Genomic DNA, 22,018 nt, shown 5'->3' with positions numbered 1-22,018 from the left:
CTCCTAGCCTCCCTCGTGCCCAGTCTCCTAGCCTCCCTCGTGCCCAGTCTCCTAGCCTCCCTCGTGCCCCGTCTCCTAGCCTCCCCCTTGCCCCGTCTCCTAGCCTCCCTCGTGCCCAGTCTCCTAGCCTTGAGCCCTCGTGCCCAGTCTCCTAGCCTTGAGCCCTCGTGCCCAGTCTCCTAGCCTTGAGCCCTAGTGCCCCGTCTCCTAGCCTCCCTCGTGCCCCGTCTCCTAGCCTCCCTCGTGCCCCGTCTCCTAGCCTCCCTCGTGCCCCGTCTCCTAGCCTCCCTCGTGCCCAGTCTCCTAGCCTCCCTCGTGCCCAGTCTCCTAGTCTCGTTCTGAAAAGGCATTGGAGGAGAACGTTTCATCCCTCAGATATTCTCCTCAAGGAGGCAAGGAAAGAGGATGAGAGAAATCAAGATGATTCACCATGAGATTCAAATGTCTCAGAGCTGATAAAAGATAGTCCCCCCACCTTGACAACTGGCCAGGAGGAGGCAGTGAAGTCACAGTCGGGACATTTAAAGGTGGAGGGGTCGATGTGGGCCCTCTTGTGGTTCTCCATGTCACTGCGGCCATGGAACGACTCCATGCAGATACGACAGGAGAACCTCTTAGGGTTGAGCTGGTTCTGCTGGGGGGAACCCACCATGGAGGGAGAACCTGGGGCCTCACTGCTCAGCTGGAGAAAGAAAGAAAGAAAGAGCACAAAGATGAGACTTATCAGACAGCAGACTTCTGGGGTGGGGGAACCTGGGGCCTCAGACAGAGGGAGGATGAGACGGCTTTCTGCAGCCTAATACAGGCCATACACTACATGACTTCTAAAATCTTAACAACTTGGACTTGCTCACATTTCCTTGTCCCAAATCTTTCATTCCGTCCATCCTCAACCCCAGGACGTGGGTGCTCCCTAGTTTATCCTGCCCTGCGTTTCTCGGTTGTTATTATCATCAAAAAAGAGACGGCGGCGGAGAATATGGACCAGCCAATGGTTGGGCAGACGAGGACAATATGGACTTTCTATTCTACAGAGTGAATTAGAGGTCATATAAAACGTTTGATATTGAAAAGGCAGCTGTGTTCTCTCCACAGCGCCACCAGTCTGTCTCCCATCCCCTCTGTCCTCACGGTGCGTGTTGTTGTTGTTGTTGTTGTTGCTGCTGCTTTCCTCTTCACCATCATCATTTTGGTCTCACATGCTGAGTGCTCATTGGCTATTGTCAGTAGCCGTTGCCCAATTGCGTCGTAGCACTGTTCAGACTACAAATTGCACAACCAACATTTCTGACATGTCAGAAAATTTCAAAAATCGGGACATCCGACAGGGGTCTGGAGAACGGAACAGCCATCATCGGTGCGTCCTTGACCAGCTCAAACTACGCGAGTTCACAGGATTTCACCCCGATCGTGAAAATTTTTCTGGGACGACAAAAAACGTGGCGAAACCGTACTAATGGCCACTCTGATGACCTCTCAGCCATCGGCTGTTCAACTGAACAGAACCTAAAAGCCACAATCCTGACCACATGGATCAAATGAATAGACAGAGCTATGGATGTGGTGGCTCTCTTTAGGCTTACCTCGACCTGCTGCAGCACCCCGTCTCCTAGCCCGGAGGTCAGGTAGAACTTCTCTCTGTTCTGCTGCAGCACCCCGTCTCCTAGCCCGGAGGTCAGGTAGAACTTCTCTCCGTTCTCTCTGACTATTTCTGTTCCCTCCTCCTCTTCCTCCATGGGCTGGGGACTCCCCTCGCCACTGCTGAAAACACAACAACAACACACACACACACACACACACACACACACACACACACACGGGAACACAGTGAAAACAGGGGAGTTCTACCTGAACTTGTCCAATGAGAGCAGAGGTTTTTTGTTTTCCCATTGCCCTACTGAACACAACCCTGGTGAGACCATGGTGTTGTAGCTGACTGATGTGATTGACTGTACCTGTATTCAGGTCCGGTGCTGTGGATCTCCTCTGTAGCTTGTTCCACCTGTTCCAACACACTGAAGCCTTCTGCCCTCTCGTAGTCCTGGATGGCCACCTGGGTGATCTCTCCATTCTCATTGGTCCCCGCCTCATAACCCTCCTGCACCTCCTGGACCTAATGGATCATTATTTTGGTGATTTAACATTTTGATTGTTTTTCACACCAACACAAAAATGAACACCAACAAACAGAACAGACAACAAACCCAGTGAACACCGCACAACGTCATCTAGAAGTAAAGGTCCAGCCCATTATAAATGAAACACTAAAAACAAACTGCAGCAAATATACAATAATATATCATAATAATAGTATTTCATAATATCATAATAATAATAATAATAATAATATCATAATAATAAATAATATATCATAATAATAGTATATCATAACAGATCATAATAAGATAATAATGTATCATAATAATAGAATATCATTATAATAGTATATCATAATATATCATAATAATAGTATATCATAATATAATAATAATAAATCATAATCATAGTATATAATAAATCATAATAGTATATCATAATATATCATAATAATAGTATATCATAATATATCATAATAATAGTATATCATAATATAATAATAATAAATCATAATCATAGTATATAATAAATCATAATAATAGTATATCATAATATATCATAATAATAGTATATCATAATATATCATAATAATAGTATATCATAATAAATCATAATAATAGTATATCATAATATATCATAATAATAGTATATCATAATATACAGTGGGGAAAAAAAGTATTTAGTCAGCCACCAATTGTGCAAGTTCTCCCACTTAAAAAGATGAGAGAGGCCTGTAATTTTCATCATAGGTACACGTCAACTATGACAGACAAAATGAGAAAAAATTTTCCTGAAAATCACATTGCAGGATTTTTTATGAATTTATTTGCAAATTATGGTGGAAAATAAGTATTTGGTCAATAACAAAAGTTTCTCAATACTTTGTTATATACCCTTTGTTGGCAATGGCACAGGTCAAACGTTTTCTGTAAGTCTTCACAAGCTTTTCACACACTGTTGCTGGTATTTTGGCCCATTCCTCCATGCAGATCTCCTCTAAAGCAGTGATGTTTTGGGGCTGTCGCTGGGAAACACAGACTTTCAACTCCCTCCAAAGACTTTCTATGGGGTTGAGATCTGGAGACTGGCTAGGCCACTCCAGGACCTTGAAATGCTTCTTACGAAGCCACTCCTTCGTTGCCCGGGCGGTGTGTTTGGGATCATTGTCATACTGAAAGACCCAGCCACATTTCATCTTCAATGCCCTTGCTGATGGACGGAGGTTTTCACTCAAAATCTCACGATACATGGCCCCATTCATTCTTTCCTTTACACGGATCAGTCGTCCTGGTCCCTTTGCAGAAAAACAGCCCCAAAGCATGATGTTTCCACCCCCATGCTTCACAGTAGGTATGGTGTTCTTTGGATGCAACTCAGCATTCTTTGTCCTCCAAACACGACGAGTTGAGTTTTTACCAAAAAGTGATATTTTGGTTTCATCTGACCATATGACATTCTCCCAATCATCTTCTGGATCATCCAAATGAACTCTAGCAAACTTCAGACGGGCCTGGACATGTACTGGCTTAAGCAGGGGGCACTGCAGGATTTGAGTCCCTGGCGGCGTATTGTGTTACTGATGGTAGGCTTTGTTACTTTGGTCCCAGCTCTCTGCAGGTCATTCACTAGGTCCCCCCGTGTGGTTCTGGGATTTTTGCTCACCGTTCTTGTGATCATTTTGACCCCACGGGGTGAGATCTTGCGTGGATCCCCAGATCGAGGGAGATTATCAGTGGTCTTGTATGTCTTCCATTTCCTAATAATTGCTCCCACAGTTGATTTCTTCAAACCAAGCTGCTTACCTATTGCAGATTCACTCTTCCCAGCCTGGTGCAGGTCTACAATTTTGTTTCTGGTGTCCTTTGACAGCTCTTTGGTCTTGGCCATAGTGGAGTTTGGAGTGTGACTGTTTGAGGTTGTGGACAGGTGTCTTTTATACTGATAACAAGTTCAAACAGGTGCCATTAATACAGGTAACGAGTGGAGGACAGAGGATCCTCTTAAAGAAGAAGTTACAGGTCTGTGAGAGCCAGAAATCTTGCTTGTTTGTAGGTGACCAAATACTTATTTTCCACCATAATTTGCAAATAAATTCATTAAAAATCCTACAATGTGATTTTCTGGATTTTTTTTCTCAATTTGTCTGTCATAGTTGACGTGTAACTATGATGAAAATTACAGGCCTCTCATCTTTTTAAGTGGGAAAACTTGCACAATTGGTGGCTGACTAAATACTTTTTTTCCCCACTGTATCATAATAATAGTATATCATAATATATCATAATAATAGTATATCATAATATATCATAATAATAGTATATCATAATAATAGTATACAATAATATATCCTAATAATAGTATATAATATATATCGTAATAATATATTCCATATATGTACCTCCTGCACCAGGGTCTCGCCAGTCTCAGACACGTGAAAGGTCACAACTTTTTGTCCCCCCCCCGTCGCCGAGGTAACGCCCGTCCAGGAGCCTGCTTCTAGAACCTTTGAGTCAGACGACTTCAACACCTGTACCTGAGGTGACAGACAGACAGGCTGCTCATAGACAGAAACTAGATGTATTGCTATTCATGCAGACCATAGCATGTCTCTACTGTTCCTTACGTGGATAGATCAACTAAGCATGGATAGGTCAGATAGAGGGCAAGATAGAACCTTGTCAGGATGTAAAACCAAAGCTTTGGGCCTTTTACCTGCAGTGAGTTTCCCACCAGCTCTCTGGCGTTGCTCATATTCAACAGCAGATCCAGAGCATTCTGGGCTGACAGGTCTGAGTTCCCGGCTGTGGAGACGGAGAGAGACAGTCTCAGTCATGGTTCAGTCATGCCTTACACTCAATATAATATACATTATATGCAAATGTTCCTATTGGGTTTGGTGGTGATCAACGGACCAATTTCTGCTGAGACAATACATTTATATCGAGCGATAAAAAGGCATGTCTTTTTTAATCCATGTAATTTTTGTCTGTCCTTTGTATGGCAGGAATCACTGACCCTGTTCGTAGATGATGGTGGTGTTTCCCATTGCATCTTGGGAGACTGAGGCGTTCTGCATTGTCTGCATGGCTTGTAGTGTTTCAGGATCCACTGCCAGCTAACACATGGGAAAAAACAGTCACAGGCCTGCAGCTTTACTAATTCAGAACCTGCAGCTTTACTAATTCAGAACCTGCAGCTTTTCTAATTCAGAACCTGCAGCTTTACCAATTCAGAACCTGCAGCTTTACTAATTCAGAACCTGCAGCTTTACTAATTCAGAACCTGCAGCTTTACCAATTCAGAACCTGCAGCTTTACTAATTCAGAACCTGCAGCTTTACTAATTCAGAACCTGCAGCTTTTCTAATTCAGAACCTGCAGCTTTACCAATTCAGAACCTGCAGCTTTTCTCATTCTAATGCATAGAAATACAAGTATGGCCCTTCAAACCTGTTTCCAGATCAGTTTGTGATTTTACATTTAAGTCATTTAGCAGACGCTCTTATCCAGAGCGACTTACAGTTAGTGAGTCGAACCCACAACCCTGGTGTTGCAAGCGTCATGCTCTACCAACTGAGCTACAAGGGGGGACATGTGATGTCTTTCCAACTGCTATGGTCATTGTCATGCCACAGATCTGTCATGCCAGAGATCATAGGAGTTGGCTAATCAACTCTAACAGATCTGGGACCAGGCTATGCCTCTAAATCAACCCTAACAGATCTGGGACCAGGCTCTCTAGACATACGATGGTGTTCTGTAGGCCCGGTGTGTCGTCGTGTTGCTGTTTGAGTTCCTCTATCTGCTGCAGGGTGAAGAAGGGTCTCCTCCTTCGTCTGACGGGTTCCTCGGGGTGAGTAGCGCTCCACTCCTCAAACGCCTCCGGGTGGCGACACTGGACGTGCAGACGCAGGTTCTTACGGTGCTTCGTCATGAAGTGGCACATCTCACAGGAGAACGGTTTCTCTCCTGGGAGGAAGAAATATTCACACATTAAAAACACACGTTAGCCACTGAGAGGCTCAGGGTCAGTCTCAGTGCAACGCCCCTGGATGGAGACCAATTAAGGGGTTGAGTGCCGGGTACAATGGCTGGAGAGCAGAGACCAGCAGTTCAGTTCCCACTTTGTACGCCAGGCCCGCAGTTTGAACCAGCAACCTTTTGGCTACTGCTCTGTCTCGCTAACCTCTCTCGGCTACCTACTGTCCCAACTGTCACCAAATCATTGGTGACTCACCTGTGTGTTTGATGGCCAGGTGTGAGACCAGGAAGTCCTCTTTAGAGGTGGAGTATTTACAGTAGTCACATTTAAAGGGCCGGTCGTTGGTGTGGGACAGCTGGTGGTTGAGCAGGAGCTTCTTGTTGTCACAGTCGTAGTCACAGAACTCACACTTGAACCTAGAACAGAAACATGCATTAGATCGCAGGTCTTGAATCTAAACATGTCGACTGGGTCGTGTACGGTAGGAGTAAAGGTTTTGAAACAGGGTGAAATCGAGGTACTAGCTGAGTTTTCTTTCACGGTACAAATTGTTTTTGCTCCAGTGTGTACTGAGCCCCACCTTAGCCTCTTCGCAGAACATAACCCTAGTCAGTCCTGGGAGGCAATGTTCTGCTAAGAGGCTATATTCTGCTAAGAGGCACAGTGAAAATGGCACTACATCCTGTACTGACCTGCTGTTGTCCACACTCTGGATGTGTGTGAGGAGATGCATCTTGAACGTATATCTCTTCTTGAAGGACTTCCCACACTGAAGTCAAAGCAAATACAGAGATTTATAAAGATTTAAAAAGAAAACTAGAAACATGATTGATTTGAGTGGATTATTGGAATGGTTAATGATGACAGTGATTAACCATTCCAATAATACACAGGTCTCCTCATTCACATTTAAGAAATCATTGATTGGCAATTAATAATTAAGATTAATTAATTTAATTGACTTTCTTGTACGTGTGTATGTACATCTCAGTGCTGTTACCTTGTCACACATGTGTGGTTTCTCGGTACTGTGTGTCTTCATGTGCTGAGTGAGTCTCTTCTGCATGGGATAGACTCTGTGGCACACCGGACACGGGAACGACAACACCTTAGATACCTGCTGAGAGTCAGACAGACCACATTGGAACAACACCTTAGATACCTGCTGAGAGTCAGACAGACCACATTGGAACAACACCTTAGATACCTGCTGAGAGTCAGACAGACCACATTGGAACAACACCTTAGATACCTGCTGAGAGTCAGACAGACCACATTGGAACAACACCTTAGATACCTGCTGAGAGTCAGACAGACCACATTGGACATGGGAACAACAGCTTAGTAGGGTTGGGCGATGTCAACCTTTGTCCTATCGTGATTATGTACCCAGAAATATTGTGATATACGATTCTATTGCCCCTATTGGTCACCCCCCCCAAAAAAACTCAAACTAAAATGACAGTTGGGCTATAATGCAAAATCGAATGCAACTGGACGAATCATGACGAAATATGTTTTTTTAAAGCCTGGCAAGTGCAAGCAATGGCAAACCTGTTCTAATAACTCTTTCTGGAGGAGGAGCAGAACAGGTGTGTCTGTATTTTACATTTACGTCATTTAGCAGACGCTCTTATCCAGAGCGACTTACATTATTCTTTTTATTTTTCATACTGCCCCCCCGTGGGAAACGAACCCACAACCCTGGCGTTGCAAACGCCATGCTCTACCAACTGAGCTACCTCCCTGCCGGCCATTCCCTCCCCTACCCCGGACGACCCTGGGCCAATTGTGCGCCGCCCCATTGGTCTCCCGGTTGCGGCCGGCTACAGCAGAGCCTGGATACGAACCAGGATCTCTAGTGGCACAGCTAGCACTGCGATGCAGTGCCTTAGACCACTGCGCCACTCGGGAGACACATGTATGGCACCCACATGATGGCACCCACATGATGGAACAGTCTGTCTTACCGTAGTGAGCTAGGTTATAGGACTACATCATGATGGAGCAGTGACTGTCTGATGAGGGCTGTCTTACCGTAGTGAGCTAGGTTATAGGACTACATCATGATGGAGTAGTGACTGTCTGATGAGGAACGGTCTGTCTTACCGTAGTGAGCTAGGTTATAGGACTACATCATGATGGAGTAGTGACTGTCTGATGAGGTCTGTCTTACCGTAGTGAGCTAGGTTATAGGACTACATCATGATGGAGAAGTGACTGTCTGATGAGGTCTGTCTTACCGTAGTGAGCTAGGTTATAGGACTACATCATGATGGAGAAGTGACTGTCTGATGAGGAACGGTCTGTCTTACCGTAGTGAGCTAGGTTATAGGACTACATCATGATGGAGCAGTGACTGTGATGAGGAACGGTCTGTCTTACCGTAGTGACATCATAGGCTGGAAATAAGCAGTCTACCATCTTCACAACTGGATAATAATTGCTTTATTTGCCTCATAAAATAATATAAAAATAAATAATATTGTTTGTTCGATCTATCATAAAGCTGTGTTTGAGAATAGCCTACGCCTAGCTTTGTTCTTGTTGTTTTTGAAAGCCACAACTTTAGGACAACACCCTCTTAGGCTAGAATATTTGGGAAATAAGCTCCTGTTGATAACTTTAGCTTGTATTAAATATTTAATGACAGGCCATTAAGACGGATGAGGATGGGTTATGGGTCATTTGGTTTTCAACCTCGCATGCGATGACTTTTCCGGCGCCCATATGGATAATTACTTCCTTAAAAAGGCCTAAACTTAAAGTTCCTTTATGCTATTGATATAGTTGGTTATTTTATAAGGGATGATCCACGGGGGGCCAGTATGAAAGATGGATGCACTCACTACCTGTAAGTCTCTCTGGATAAGAGCGTCTGCTAAATGACTATAAAATGTCAATTGGATCACAAAAAAAAAGAATGATCTGGATAGAAAAGGCCTCACTATGGTAATTTAACATTTATTGATAAAAGGGGAAAATACTTACTGACTCAGACTTTGTTTTCCTGTGAAAGGAAGAAAAATATGTTAGGGGATCTAATGATTGATTGATTAAACTTCGAGTTGATCAATCTCAAATCTAAACACCAGTAAAAGCTCAATGTGCCATGCACTGTAGGTCTGGTACTGTGAGTTGTGTACTGTGAGTTGTGTACTGTGAGTTGTGTACTGTGAGTTGTGCACTGTAGGTCTGGTACTGTGAGTTGTGTACTGTGAGTTGTGCACTGTATGTCTGGTACTGTGAGTTGTGTACTGTGAGTTGTGTACTGTATGTCTGGTACTGTGAGTTGTGTACTGTGAGTTGTGCACTGTAGGTCTGGTACTGTGAGTTGTGTGGAGCTCACAGGGGAATGTCACACATGGTGGCAGGAAATAACATACTGCTCCTTGTTGTGCATTGCAGAGTGTCTGATGACATCCTGTGTGTGTGTGTGTGTGTGTGTGTGTGTGTGTGTGTGTGTGTGCGCGCGCACACATACTTGTTCTTGTTGTGTATTGCTGAGTGTCTGATGACATCCTTCTTATACACACTGCTGTAGTCACACTCCTCACACTTAAAGGGCTTGTTCCCCTGGTGGTTGAACATGTGTTCCTGTTAACACAGCAGAGACCACAGGCTCTTATCATTCCCACGGTGGTTATTACAGACAGTACAGGGAACAGACCAGGCCTGAGACACGAGAGAACAACTGAAGACTGATTCAATGATTGATTGAAGAAGCAGTGTAATTATTTAGCAATAAAAGACTAAATGACCTGCTGAAGTCTACACACCTCTTGCAGTTGTCACATTTTGCTGCCTTAAATCTAAGGGATTACATTAGGTTGTTTTCCCTACAGATCTACACAACCTGCTCCACATTTTCAAAGTGAAAGAAAAAAAAAAGTATAGAAAATGTTCTAAATTAATACAAAAATGAAGATGTCTTGATTGCGTATGTCAGGGTTTCCCAACCGGCGGCCGGCGGGTGGCTTCATTTGGCCCCTGAGTTCCTATTGTATTATTATTGTTGGACTTGGCCTGTAAAAACACCTGGAAATCAGCTCCAAGTGATTTTACTGTACAGTGAGGGGAAAAAAGTATTTGATCCCCTGCTGATTTTGTACGTTTGCCCACTGACAAAGAAATGATCAGTCTATAATTTTAATGGTAGGTTTATTTGAACAGTGAGACAGAAAAACAACAAAAAAAATCCAGAAAAACACATGTCAAAAATGTTATACATTGATTTGCATTGTATTGAGGGAAATAAGTATTTGACCCCCTCTCAAATCAGAAAGATTTCTGGCTCCCAGGTGTCTTTTATACAGGTAACAAACTGAGATTAGGAGCACACACTCTTAAAGGGATTGCTCCTAATCACAGTTTGTTACCTGTATAAAAGACACCTGTCCACAGAAGCAATCAATCAATCAGATTCCAAACTCTCCACCATGGCCAAGACCAAAGAGCTCTCCAAGGATGTCAGGGACAAGATTGTAGACCCACACAAGGCTGGAATGGGCTACAAGACCATCGCCAAGCAGGTTGGTCAGAAGGTGACAACAGTTGGTGCGATTATTCGCAAATGCAAGAAACACAAAAGAACTGTCAATCTCCCACGGCCTGGGGCTCCATGCAAGATCTCACCTCGTGGAGTTGCAATGATCATGAGAACGGTGAGGAATCAGCCCAGAACTACACGGGAGGATCTTGTCAATGATCTCAAGGCAGCTGGGACCATAGTTACCATAGTTACCATCCCAGCCTATTACCATCCCAGCCTATGCCAACCTCCAGTCCCTCGACTTCCTGGCGCTGACGGAAACATGGATCACCACTGAAAACACCGCTACTCCTACTGCTCTCTCCTCGTCTGACCATGTGTTCTCGCATACCCCGAGAGCATCTGGTCAGAGGGGTGGTGGTACAGGAATCCTCATCTCTCCCAAGTGGACATTCTCAATTTTTCCCCTAACCCATCTGTCTATCTCCTCATTTGAATTCCATGCTGTCACAGTCACTAGCCCATTTAAGCTTAATATCCTTGTCATCTATCGCCCTCCAGGTTCCCTTGGAGAGTTCATCAATGAGCTTGACGCCTTGATAAGTTCCTTCCCTGAGGATGGCTCACCCCTCACAGTTTTGGGGGATTTCAACCTCCCTATGTCCACATTTGACTCATTTCTCTCTGCCTCCTTCTTTCCACTCCTCTCCTCTTTTGACCTCACCCTCTCACCGTCCCCCCCTACTCACAAGGCAGGCAATACGCTTGACCTCATCTTCACTAGATGCTGCTCCTCTACTAATCTCACTGCAACTCCCCTCCAAGTCTCCGACCACTACTTTGTTTCCTTTTCTCTCTCACTCTCCTCCCACACTACTCACTCTGCCCCTACACAGATGGTAATGCGCCGCCGCAACCTTCGCTCTCTCTCTCCCACTACTCTCTCCTCTTCCATCCTATCATCTCTTCCCTCTGCTCAATCCTTCTCCCTCCAATCTCCTGATTCTGCCTCCTCAACCCTCCTCTCCTCCCTTTCTGCATCCTTTGACTCTCTGTGTCCCCTATCCTCACGGCCGGCTCGGTCCTCCCCTCCAGCTCCGTGGCTTGATGACTCATTGCGAGCTCACAGAACAGAGCTCCGGGCAGCGGAGCGGAAATGGAAGAAAACTAAATTCCCTGCCGACCTGGCATCTTTTCACTCCCTCCTCTCTACATTTTCTTCATCTGTTTCTGCTGCTAAGGCCACCTTCTACCACTCTAAATTCCAAGCATCTGCCTCTAACCCTAGGAAGCTCTTTGCCACATTTTCCTCCCTCCTGAATCCTCCCCCCCCCCTCCCCCCCTCCTCTCTCTCTGTGGATGACTTCGTCAACCACTTTGAAAAGAAGGTTGACGACATCCGATCCTTGTTTGTTAAGCCTAATGACACTGCTGGTCCTGCTCACACTGCCCTACCCTATGCTTTGACTTCTTTCTCCCCTCTCTATCCAGATAAGATCCTGCGACTTGTGACTGCAGGCCGCCCAACAACCTGCCCGCTTGACCCCATCCCCTCCTCCCTTCTCCAGACCATCTCCGGTGACCTTCTCCCCTACCTCACCTCGCTGATCAACTCATCCTTGACCGCTGGCCATGTCCCTTCCGTCTTCAAGAGAGCGAGAGTTACTCCCCTTCTCAAAAAACCAACACTCGACCCCACTGATGTCAACAACTACAGACCAGTATCCCTTCTTTCTTTTCTTTCCAAAACTATTGAGCGTGCCGTCTTTAGCCAACTCTCTTGCTATCTCTCTCAGAATGACCTTCTTGATCCAAACCAATCAGGTTTCAGGACTGGTCATTCAACTGAGACTGCTCTTCTCTGTGTCACAGAGACTCTCCGCACTGCTAAAGCTAACTCTCTCTCCTCTGCTCTTGTCCTTCTAGATCTGTCTGCTGCCTTTGATACTGTGAACCATCAGATCCTCCTCTCCACCCTCTCCGAAATGGGCATCTCCGGCGCGGCTCACTCCTGGATTGCGTCCTACCTGACCGGTCGCTCCTACCAAGTGGCGTGGCGGGAAGCTGTCTCCGCACCACGTGCTCTCACCACTGGTGTCCCCCAGGGATCGGTTTTGGGCCCTCTCCTTTTCTCCCTATACACCAAGTCACTTGGCTCTGTCATATCCTCACATGGCCTTTCCTATCATTGCTACGCTGACGATACACAACTAATCTTCTCCTTTCCCCCTTCTGATCACCAGGTGGCGAATCGCATCTCTGCATGTCTGGCAGACATATCAGTATGGATGACGGATCACCACCTCAAGCTGAACCCTGGCAAGACGGAGCTGCTCTTCCTCCCCGGGAAGGACTGCCCGTTCCATGATCTCGCCATCACGGTAGACAACTCCGCTGTGTCCTCCTCCCAGAGTGCGAAGAGCCTAGGCGTGACCCTGGACAACACCCTGTCGTTCTCCGCCAACATCAAGGCGGTGACCCGCTCCTGCAGGTTCATGCTCTACAACATTCGGAGAGTGCGACCCTGCCTTACACAGGAAGCGGCGCAGGTCCTGGTCCAGGCACTTGTCATCTCCCGTCTGGACTACTGCAACTCGCTGTTGGCTGGGCTCCCTGCCTGTGCCATTAAACCCCTACAACTCATCCAGAATGCCGCAGCCCGTCTGGTGTTCAACCTTCCCAAGTTCTCTCACGTCACCCCCCTCCTCCGCACACTCCACTGGCTTCCAATTGAAGCTCGCATCCGCTACAAGACCATGGTGCTTGCCTTTGGAGCAGTGAGGGGAACGGCACCCCTGTACCTTCAGGCTCTGATCAGTCCCTACACCCAAACGAGGACATTGCGTTCATCCACCTCTGGCCTGCTGGCTCCCCTTCCTCTGCGGAAGCACAGCTCCCCCTCAGCCCAGTCAAAACTGTTCGCTGCTCTGGCACCCCAATGGTGGAACAAGCTCCCTCATGACGCCAGGACAGCGGAGTCACTCACCACCTTCCGGAGACATTTGAAACCCCACCTCTTTAAGGAATACCTGGGATAGGCTAAAGTATTCCTTCTAACCCCCCCCCCAAATTGTAAAGTGGTTATCCCACTGGCTATAGGGTGAACGCACCAATTTGTGAGTCGCTCTGGCTAAGAGCGTCTGCTAAATGACGTTAATGTGCCCTTGAGCAAGGCACTTAACCCTAATTGCTCCTGTAAGTCGCTCTGGTTAAGAGCGTCTGCTAAATGACTAAAATGTAAAATGTAAATGTAACACACTACGCCGTGAAGGACTAAAATCCTGCAGCGCCCGCAAGCTCCCCCTGCTCAAGAAAGCACATATACAGGACCGTCTGAAGTTTGCCAATTAACATCTGAATGATTCAGAGGAGAACTGGGTGAAAGTGTTGTGGTCAGATGAGACCAAAATCGAGCTCTTTGGCATCAACTCAACTTGCCATGTTTGGAGGAGAAGGAATGCTGCCTATGACCCCAAGAACACCATCCCCACCGTCAAACATGGAGGTGGAAACATTATGCTTTGGGGGTGTTTTTCTGCTAAGGGGACAGGACAACTTCACTGCATCAAAGGGACGATGGACGGGGCCATGTACCGTCAAATCTTGGGTGAGAACCTCCTTCCCTCAGCCAGGGCATTGAAAATGGGTCGTGGATGGGTATTCCAGCATGACAATGACCCAAAACACACGGCCAAGGCAACAAAGGAGTGGCTCAAGAAGAAGCACATTAAGGTCCTGGAGTGGCCTAGCCAGTCTCCAGACCTTAATCCCATAGAAAATCTGTGGAGGGAGCTGAAGGTTCGAGTTGCCAAACGTCAGCCTCGAAACCTTAATGACTTGGAGAAGATCTGCAAAGAGGAGTGGGACAAAATCCCTCCTGAGATGTGAGCAAACCTGGTGGCCAACTACAAGAAACGTCTGACCTCTGTGATTGCCAACAAGGGTTTTGCCACCAAGTACTAAGTCATGTTTTGCAGAGGGGTCAAATACTTATTTCCCTCATTAAAATGCAAATCAATTTATAACATTTTGACATGCGTTTTTCTGGATTTTTTTTTTGTTATTCTGTCTCTCACTGTTCAAATAAACCTGCCATTAAAATGACATGTAAAACATGTCTTTGTCGGTGGGCAAACGTACAAAATCAGCAGGGGATCAAATACTTTTTTCCCTCACTGTATATACAAATGTAAGAAAGGTTTGAAATGATTATGTTTTAGTCAAATATGATCTGTTTGGGCTTCTTATGGTCAATTTACAGCCAACAAATTATTTGTAATTATGTTCCGGCCCCCCGACAAAAAAAAAAATACAATAAAATAAAATTGACCTGTGGCGGAATCTAGCTGATGATACCTAGTGTTTGTCTTCACACCCCAGAGTTAATACTCGGTGGAAGCACGTTTGGCAGCCATTACAGCTGTAAATCATTTTGAATAGGAATTCTTTTTTTTAAATCATTCATGGACAGCAATATTCAAACTGTGTCTGATTTTCAAACTGATTTAAAGTAAGGACCACTCTGGTACACTCAACACCTCCCCGAAAGCCATTCTGCTGTGTCTTTGGCATTAACATTTGTGTAATTGTCCCACAAATATTTTTTACAAAAAAAGTTCGGTTTTGCGCTAACGCTTTCCATGGACTTTGCTCCTTTCATATTTATTTTGATCCTGACAAACTCCCCAGTTCATGCCGGTGACAAGCATACCCATAACATGTATTTAACCAAAGAAAACAAGTGATAGACAACAATACATATAAAAAATGAATTAAAACAAACAAACAAAAAACGGTGCGCAGGTTGGAAGCCCAAGGGCTTATATGAAAACCACACTACAAAGAAAAACAATATAAAATACATAAGTACAAAACTAAAAAAGGTTTGTTAAAACAGACAAAAGCAACTAATTATAAATGAATAACTGAATTGATCAGTAATTACTGTTTTGTTTAAATGTGGGTGTGCAGGTGGGTGGGTGAGAGTTAGGCTATATGGAGGAGATTACTGAGTAGTTTGGTTAATCAGGCTGACCCCCAGTCTTCATGGAGGAGATTACTGAGTAGTTTGGTTCATCAGGCTGACCCCCAGTCTTCATGGAGGAGATTACTGAGTAGTTCGGTTCATCAGGCTGACCCCCAGTCTTCATGGAGGAGATTACTGAGTAGTTTGGTTCATCAGGCTGACCCCCCAGTCTTCATGGAGGAGATTACTGAGTAGTTTGGTTCATCAGGCTGACCCCCAGTCTTCATGGAGGAGATTACTGAGTAGTTTGGTTCATCAGGCTGACCCCCCAGTCTTCATGGAGGAGATTACTGAGTAGTTTAGTTCATCAGGCTGACCCCCCAGTCTCCATGGAGGAGATTACTGAGTAGTTTGGTTCATCAGGCTGACCCCCCAGTCTTCATGGAGGAGATTACTGAGTAGTGTGGTTCATCAGGCTGACCCCCAGTCTTCATGGAGGAGATTACTGAGTAGTTTGGTTCATTAGGCTGACCCCCAGTCTTAATGGAGGAGATTACTGAGTAGTTCGGTTCATCAGGCTGACCCCCAGTCTTCATGGAGGAGATTACTGAGTAGTTTGGTTCATCAGGCTGACCCCCCAGTCTTCATGGAGGAGATTACTGAGTAGTTTGGTTCATCAGGCTGACCCCCAGTCTTCATGGAGGAGATTACTGAGTAGTTTGGTTCATCAGGCTGACCCCCAGTCTTCATGGAGGAGATTACTGAGTAGTTCGGTTCATCAGGCTGACCCCCAGTCTTCACTTGAAGTTATTGAGGGATGATGATGTTTTGGCAATGTGAAGATTAGAATGCCAGAGTATGGTATGTCTGTATCTGATAGTGAATAATAATAATAATAATAATAATAATAATAATAATAAGCCATTTAGCAGACGCTTTTATCCAAAGCGACTTACAGTCATGTGTGCATACATTTTTACGTAGGGGTGGTCCCGGGGATCGAACCCACTACCCTGGCATTACAAGCGCCATGCTCTACCAATTGAGCTACAGAGGACCACAAAAATCCATTTTAATTTGAGGTTGTAAGGCAACAAAATAGGAAAAATGTCAAGGGGGGTGAATACTTTCGCAAGCCAAAGCGACTATGTGAGGTGCGGAGGTGGGGAGGGTGAAGGTTATCGTTGTGTTATATAGATGGATTTCAGAAATAACCTGGAAGAATCCATTGAAGGGTATAGGTAAACTGTCTGGGAGGTATGTTTATCATAAACATACAGTGGCTTGCGAAAGTATTCACCCCCCTTGAAATTTTTCCTATTTTGTTGCCTTACAACCTCGAATTAAAATGGATTTTTGGGGGGTTTGTATCATTTGATTTACACAACATGCCTACCACTTTTTCTTATGAAACAAACAAGAAATAAGACAAAAAAACAGAAAACTTGAGTGTGCATAACTATGCATTTTCCTTGATGACCAAAAAGCTCAATTTTTGTCTCATCTGACCAGAGTACCTTCTTCCATATGTTTGGGGAGTCTCCCACATGCCTTTTGGCGAACACTTTTTTCTGGCCACTCTTCCGTAAAGCCCAGCTCTGTGGAGTGTACGGCTTAAAGTGGTCCTATGGACAGATCCTCCAATCTCCGCTGTGGAGCTTTGCAGCTCCTTCAGGGTTATCTTTGGTCTCTTTGTTGCCTCTCTGATTAATGCCCTCCTTGCCTGGTCCGTGAGTTTTGGTGGGCGGCCCTCTCTTGGCAGGTTTGTTGTGGTGCCATATTCTTTCAATTTTTTTAATAATGGATTTAAATGGTGCTCTGTGGGATGTTCAAAGTTTCTGATATTTTTTTATAATCCAACCCTGATCTGTACTTCTCCACAACTTTGTCCCTGACCTGTTTGGAGAGCTCCTTGGTCTTCATGGTGCCGCTTGCTTGGTGGTGCCCCTTGCTTAGTGGTGTTGCAGACTCTGGGGCCTTTCAGAACAGGTGTATATATACCGAGAGCATGTGACAGATCATGTGACACTTAAATAAAGTCCACCTGTGTGCAATCTAACTAATTATGTGACTTCTGAAGGTAATTGGTTGCACCAGATCTTATTTAGGGGCTTCATAGCAAAGGGGGTGAATACACCACTTTTCCATTATTTATTTGTTTTGTTTCAAAAAATTCAGTTATTTTTTTCATTTCACTTCACCAATTTGGACTATTTTGTGTATGTCCATTACATGAAATCCAAATAAAAATCCATTTAAATTACAGGTTGTAATGCAACAAAATAGGCAAAATGCCAAGGGGATGAATACTTTTGCAAGACACTGTAACTACATAGCCAATTACATGTATAACCGTAATAATGCAATTTAGATATTTAATAATAATAATATTTCATGATCAACCATGTCAAACGCTTTGGACAATAATTGAAAATACAAAAAGGGAACAACAACATTGCATTCACTCCACATAAAATCTAATAAAATATTATTTTTCACATACTTCGTAAACAACAGGTGTAGACTAACAGTGAAATGCTTACTTACGGGTCCTTACGGGCAGAATTAAGATCAAAGATACAAACATCTTATTTAAAAAATTGAAATAGTTATACGAGAAATAACGAATACCAATAAGGAGTAAAATTAACATGGCTATATACAGGGAGTACCAGTACCAAGCTGATGTGAAAAGAAGGAAGCCTGCATTAAAACAAAAAACAATCAAATCATCCATTATGTTTGCAACAAGGCCCTTATGTAATACTGCAAGACAACATGGCAAATAAATTCACATTTTGCCTTAAAATAAATCCAATCCAACACATCACAGAGTGAAACCCTCTGTATTTCCATGTAATGTGGTGGCAGCATCATGTTATGGGTATGTTTGTTTTCGGCAGGGACTGGGGAGTTTATCAGGATTAAAATAAATATGAAAGGAGCAAAGCCCATGTAAAAAGTTAGAGGAAAACCTGCCTCAGTCTTTTGAAAACCTAACCCTGGGATAGAGTTTTATTTCTCAGTGGGACAATTATACACATTTTAATGCCAAAGACACACCAGAATGGCTTTCCAAGAGCTGTTGAGTGTTCCTGAATGGCCCAGTCTTAGTACTGACTTAAATCTGCTTGAGAATCAGAGACAAGGTTTGAATATTGCTGTCCATCAATGATTCCCAACCAAATGTACTGAGCTTGAGCGATTTAGACAAAAACAATGGATAATATGTAGCCCTAAGACTTGGTAGAATCTTATTCAAAATGACTTACAGCTGCAATCGCTGCCAAAGGTGCTTCTAACTTAATACTAAAAATACTTTAAAAAATAAAATAAAATAAACTTTTTCTTTCACTTTGAAAATGTGGACCAGGTTGTGTAGATCTGTAGGGTAAAACAATCCAATTGAATCCCTTTAGACTTAATTTTATGGCAGCAAAATATGACAACTGTGCAAAGGGTGTGTAGACTTTCAATAGGCACTGTACGACTGACCGTCTGACTGACTGACTGACTGACTGGCTGGCTGACCGACTGGCTGGCTGACCGACTGGCTGGCTGACCGACTGGCTGGCTGACCGACTGACTGGCTGACCGTCTGGCTGGCTGACTGACTGGCTGACCGTCTGACTGGCTGGCTGACCGACCGTCTGACCGACCGTCTGGCTGACTGACCGGCTGACCGACCGTCTGACTGGCCTGTATGACCCGGCCCACTCACCTTGAGCGAGGACCATCGTTTGCAGCGGTAGTTACACTGCAGGCATTTGAAGCACTCTGGGTCGTTTCCTTGGTGAGAGTCTACGTGGAACCTCAGGTCCTCCTGGGACAGGAAGCGAGAGCCGCAGATCCAACAGTTGTGAGGCCTCAGGAGCGGCTTCAGAGACTTACAGTACCTAACAGAACAGACAGGGAGGAGGTTAGAGAGAAGTTTGCTGAAAGCTTCATAGCTCATACAGTACTTTATTTCTCTGGACGACCCACAGAAGACTGACAGCCTTATAATACCATCTAGAGGATGCAGGGGAGGAGGTAGGTCATGGTTTGGTTGCGAGAGTTCTTTCTGCAGATAAATCATTTACAGAATGATATACCTTTTTCACACTACAGAGCAATGCTGTGCTACCTGTACTGCATGGCCTGGTTACGCATCCATCACATCTGCTGGAACAATGCTGGAAAGGACCATTTGAAAAGAAAATATCCTTGCCAGCACACTTCCAGTACAGTTGGAGCCCTCCCAATACTTCAAAAAGGGTATATAGCTGTTGAAAGTATTCAGTGAGAAACGGTAGTCTGCTCCAGGTGTCAGTAATAATATGAAACCGGGTCGTACTTGCGGTTCATGTACTTCTTGTATTTCTTTCTGATGAACCGCTTGGAGGGTCGACCCCGTTTCCTGGGGAAAAGCTCAGCCTCTTCCGGCCTCCCATTGGACGACGGGTCTTTGTTCTCAGAGTCCGATTGGCTGATGCCGGCTTCTGCTGCGTTTCCATTAGCCAAGGGAGCTGGTCCGTTTCCCAGGCCTGAGGAACTGGCCTCCTCCGAGCCTTGAGGGTCCACACTGCCCTTAGGCTTTGACATCCCGTCTTCTGCTGCTTCTGTATACATCCAAAACAAGAAGTTCATGCCCTGATTAACAAACCTATTGAATAACAGCTAAGATCATTCAAATGAAAGACACACAGCATTCTCTTCATGCAGTTGGATTCCCACCAGCTTTTCAGCTAGAAAGCGTTCACTTTACAATGGACAGATTATTCAGGAAAAACAGAGGTGGCGAGTATTGTGCAGTATATGATACCCACCCTTGCCGTTGTAGCTGCCCTCTGTATAGGTGAACTTCCTGGGTCGTCCCACCCTGCGTCTGGGGCGGTCTGTGGAGGAGGAGGAGCAGGGAGGTGGGACAGGCCGTTTCAGCAGGGCAGGCTGTCTGCCCCTACAGTCCTCATCTGCTGGGTTATAGTCACTGTCCTCTGGAGAGAGAAAAGGGGGAGAGAGTGAGTGTGTGAATCCCAAATCGACTGCTAATCCCTACACCCAGGTGGCAGATCTGAGAGGGTTGGATATTTTTAATAATATAATATGCCATTTAGCAGACGCTTTTATCCAAAGCGACTTACAGTCATGCGTGCATACATTTTTTTTTTGTGTATGGGTGGTCCCGGGGATCGAACCCACTACCTTGGCGTTACAAGCGCCGTGCTCTACCAGCTGAGCTACAGAGGACCACGATATAGGGCTGTACTGCAGTCTGTTGTACTACAGAGTACTGCAGTCTGTTATACTACAGAGTACTGCAGTCTGTTATACTACAGAGTACTGCAGTCTGTTATACTACAGAGTACTGCAGTCTGTTATACTACAGAGTACTGCAGTCTGTTATACTACAGAGTACTGCAGTCTTATACTACAGAGTACTGCAGTCTGTTATACTATACAGTACTGCAGTCTGTTATACTATACAGTACTGCAGTCTGTTATACTACAGAGTACTGCAGTCTGTTATACTACAGAGTACTGCAGTCTGTTATACTATACTGTACTGCAGTCTGTTATACTACAGAGTACTGCAGTCTGTTATACTACAGAGTACTGCAGTCTGTTATACTATACTGTACTGCAGTCTGTTATACTACAGAGTACTGCAGTCTGTTATACTACAGAGTACTGCAGTCGGTTATACTACAGAGTACTGCAGTCGGTTATACTACAGAGTACTGCAGTCGGTTATACTACAGAGTACTGTAGTCTGTCATAAATACACAGTACTGTAGTTAGGGCTGTGGCGGTCATGAACATTTGTCAGCCGGTTATTGTCATGCAAAAGACTGCCGGTCTCACAGTAATTACCATGAATTAACATAAACACGTTTAGCATCTCCTGGCCTCCACAGATACAAGACTCTGATGCCTTTGGAACATTACATTTAGAAAAGTCTAATAAATCAATGTAATACACAACACCACAATACATCCGTTATTTATTTTAGGCAGGTCTAAAGAGACATTACGATATGAAGAAAATGTATTTCCGAAGAACAGAATATGAGTTGGCCTACTTACTGTATGTTATCTGGCTATGCTCCATGCCATAGGCTGTAGGCTAGTTAATTTAGCTGACAAGATATGCTTATAAGTGCCATTATTTTATATAATATGATTTTATAGTAAGAAGAATATAAATGTAACTTAGCTGAATAAAATAGAAAGGATATTTTTCCCATTCCGGAGCGAGTGCACATATGAAGTGGCTATGTTGAGCGTAAAAGTGATCATTTGAAACAGGTCCTACCAGCTAGATTTAGAGTTATTTGGCAACTTTAGTTGTGAATGATACAAACCTTAGAATGTCTTAGAAATCAAAACATATATGGGCTGCATGATGCGACTACAGGATACTGATGATTTGAAAAAGCTTGCGCTCTGTTCCTTGCCTCAGGCTGCACAGCTGTTCTCTCATCAAGTGATCATATATTTTC

The 22,018-nt window shown here is 44.6% G+C and overlaps 1 protein-coding gene across 1 annotated transcript in view; it reads right to left on the bottom strand.

Annotated features, from left to right (window-relative positions):
* Positions 1-22,018, bottom strand: part of znf335 (zinc finger protein 335) — a 45,057-nt gene that overhangs the window by 8,907 nt on the left and 14,132 nt on the right. The window contains exons 10-24 of the mRNA XM_084184931.1: positions 20,345-20,512; positions 19,873-20,137; positions 19,258-19,432; positions 9,563-9,675; positions 9,070-9,088; positions 7,079-7,198; positions 6,771-6,847; positions 6,334-6,494; positions 5,845-6,065; positions 5,113-5,212; positions 4,810-4,898; positions 4,496-4,630; positions 1,956-2,113; positions 1,584-1,761; positions 476-682 (exon numbers count right to left, since the gene is read on the bottom strand). Of these exons, the coding sequence (XP_084041057.1) occupies positions 476-682; positions 1,584-1,761; positions 1,956-2,113; positions 4,496-4,630; positions 4,810-4,898; positions 5,113-5,212; positions 5,845-6,065; positions 6,334-6,494; positions 6,771-6,847; positions 7,079-7,198; positions 9,070-9,088; positions 9,563-9,675; positions 19,258-19,432; positions 19,873-20,137; positions 20,345-20,512 (2,186 nt within the window). The remainder of the gene's footprint in view (positions 1-475; positions 683-1,583; positions 1,762-1,955; positions 2,114-4,495; positions 4,631-4,809; positions 4,899-5,112; positions 5,213-5,844; positions 6,066-6,333; positions 6,495-6,770; positions 6,848-7,078; positions 7,199-9,069; positions 9,089-9,562; positions 9,676-19,257; positions 19,433-19,872; positions 20,138-20,344; positions 20,513-22,018) is intronic.

The sequence above is a fragment of the Coregonus lavaretus genome (genome assembly GCF_964263955.1).
Source record: "Coregonus lavaretus genome assembly, chromosome: 20".
Classification (NCBI taxonomy): domain Eukaryota; kingdom Metazoa; phylum Chordata; class Actinopteri; order Salmoniformes; family Salmonidae; genus Coregonus; species Coregonus lavaretus.
This window is presented reverse-complemented; position numbering and strand designations above follow the sequence as displayed.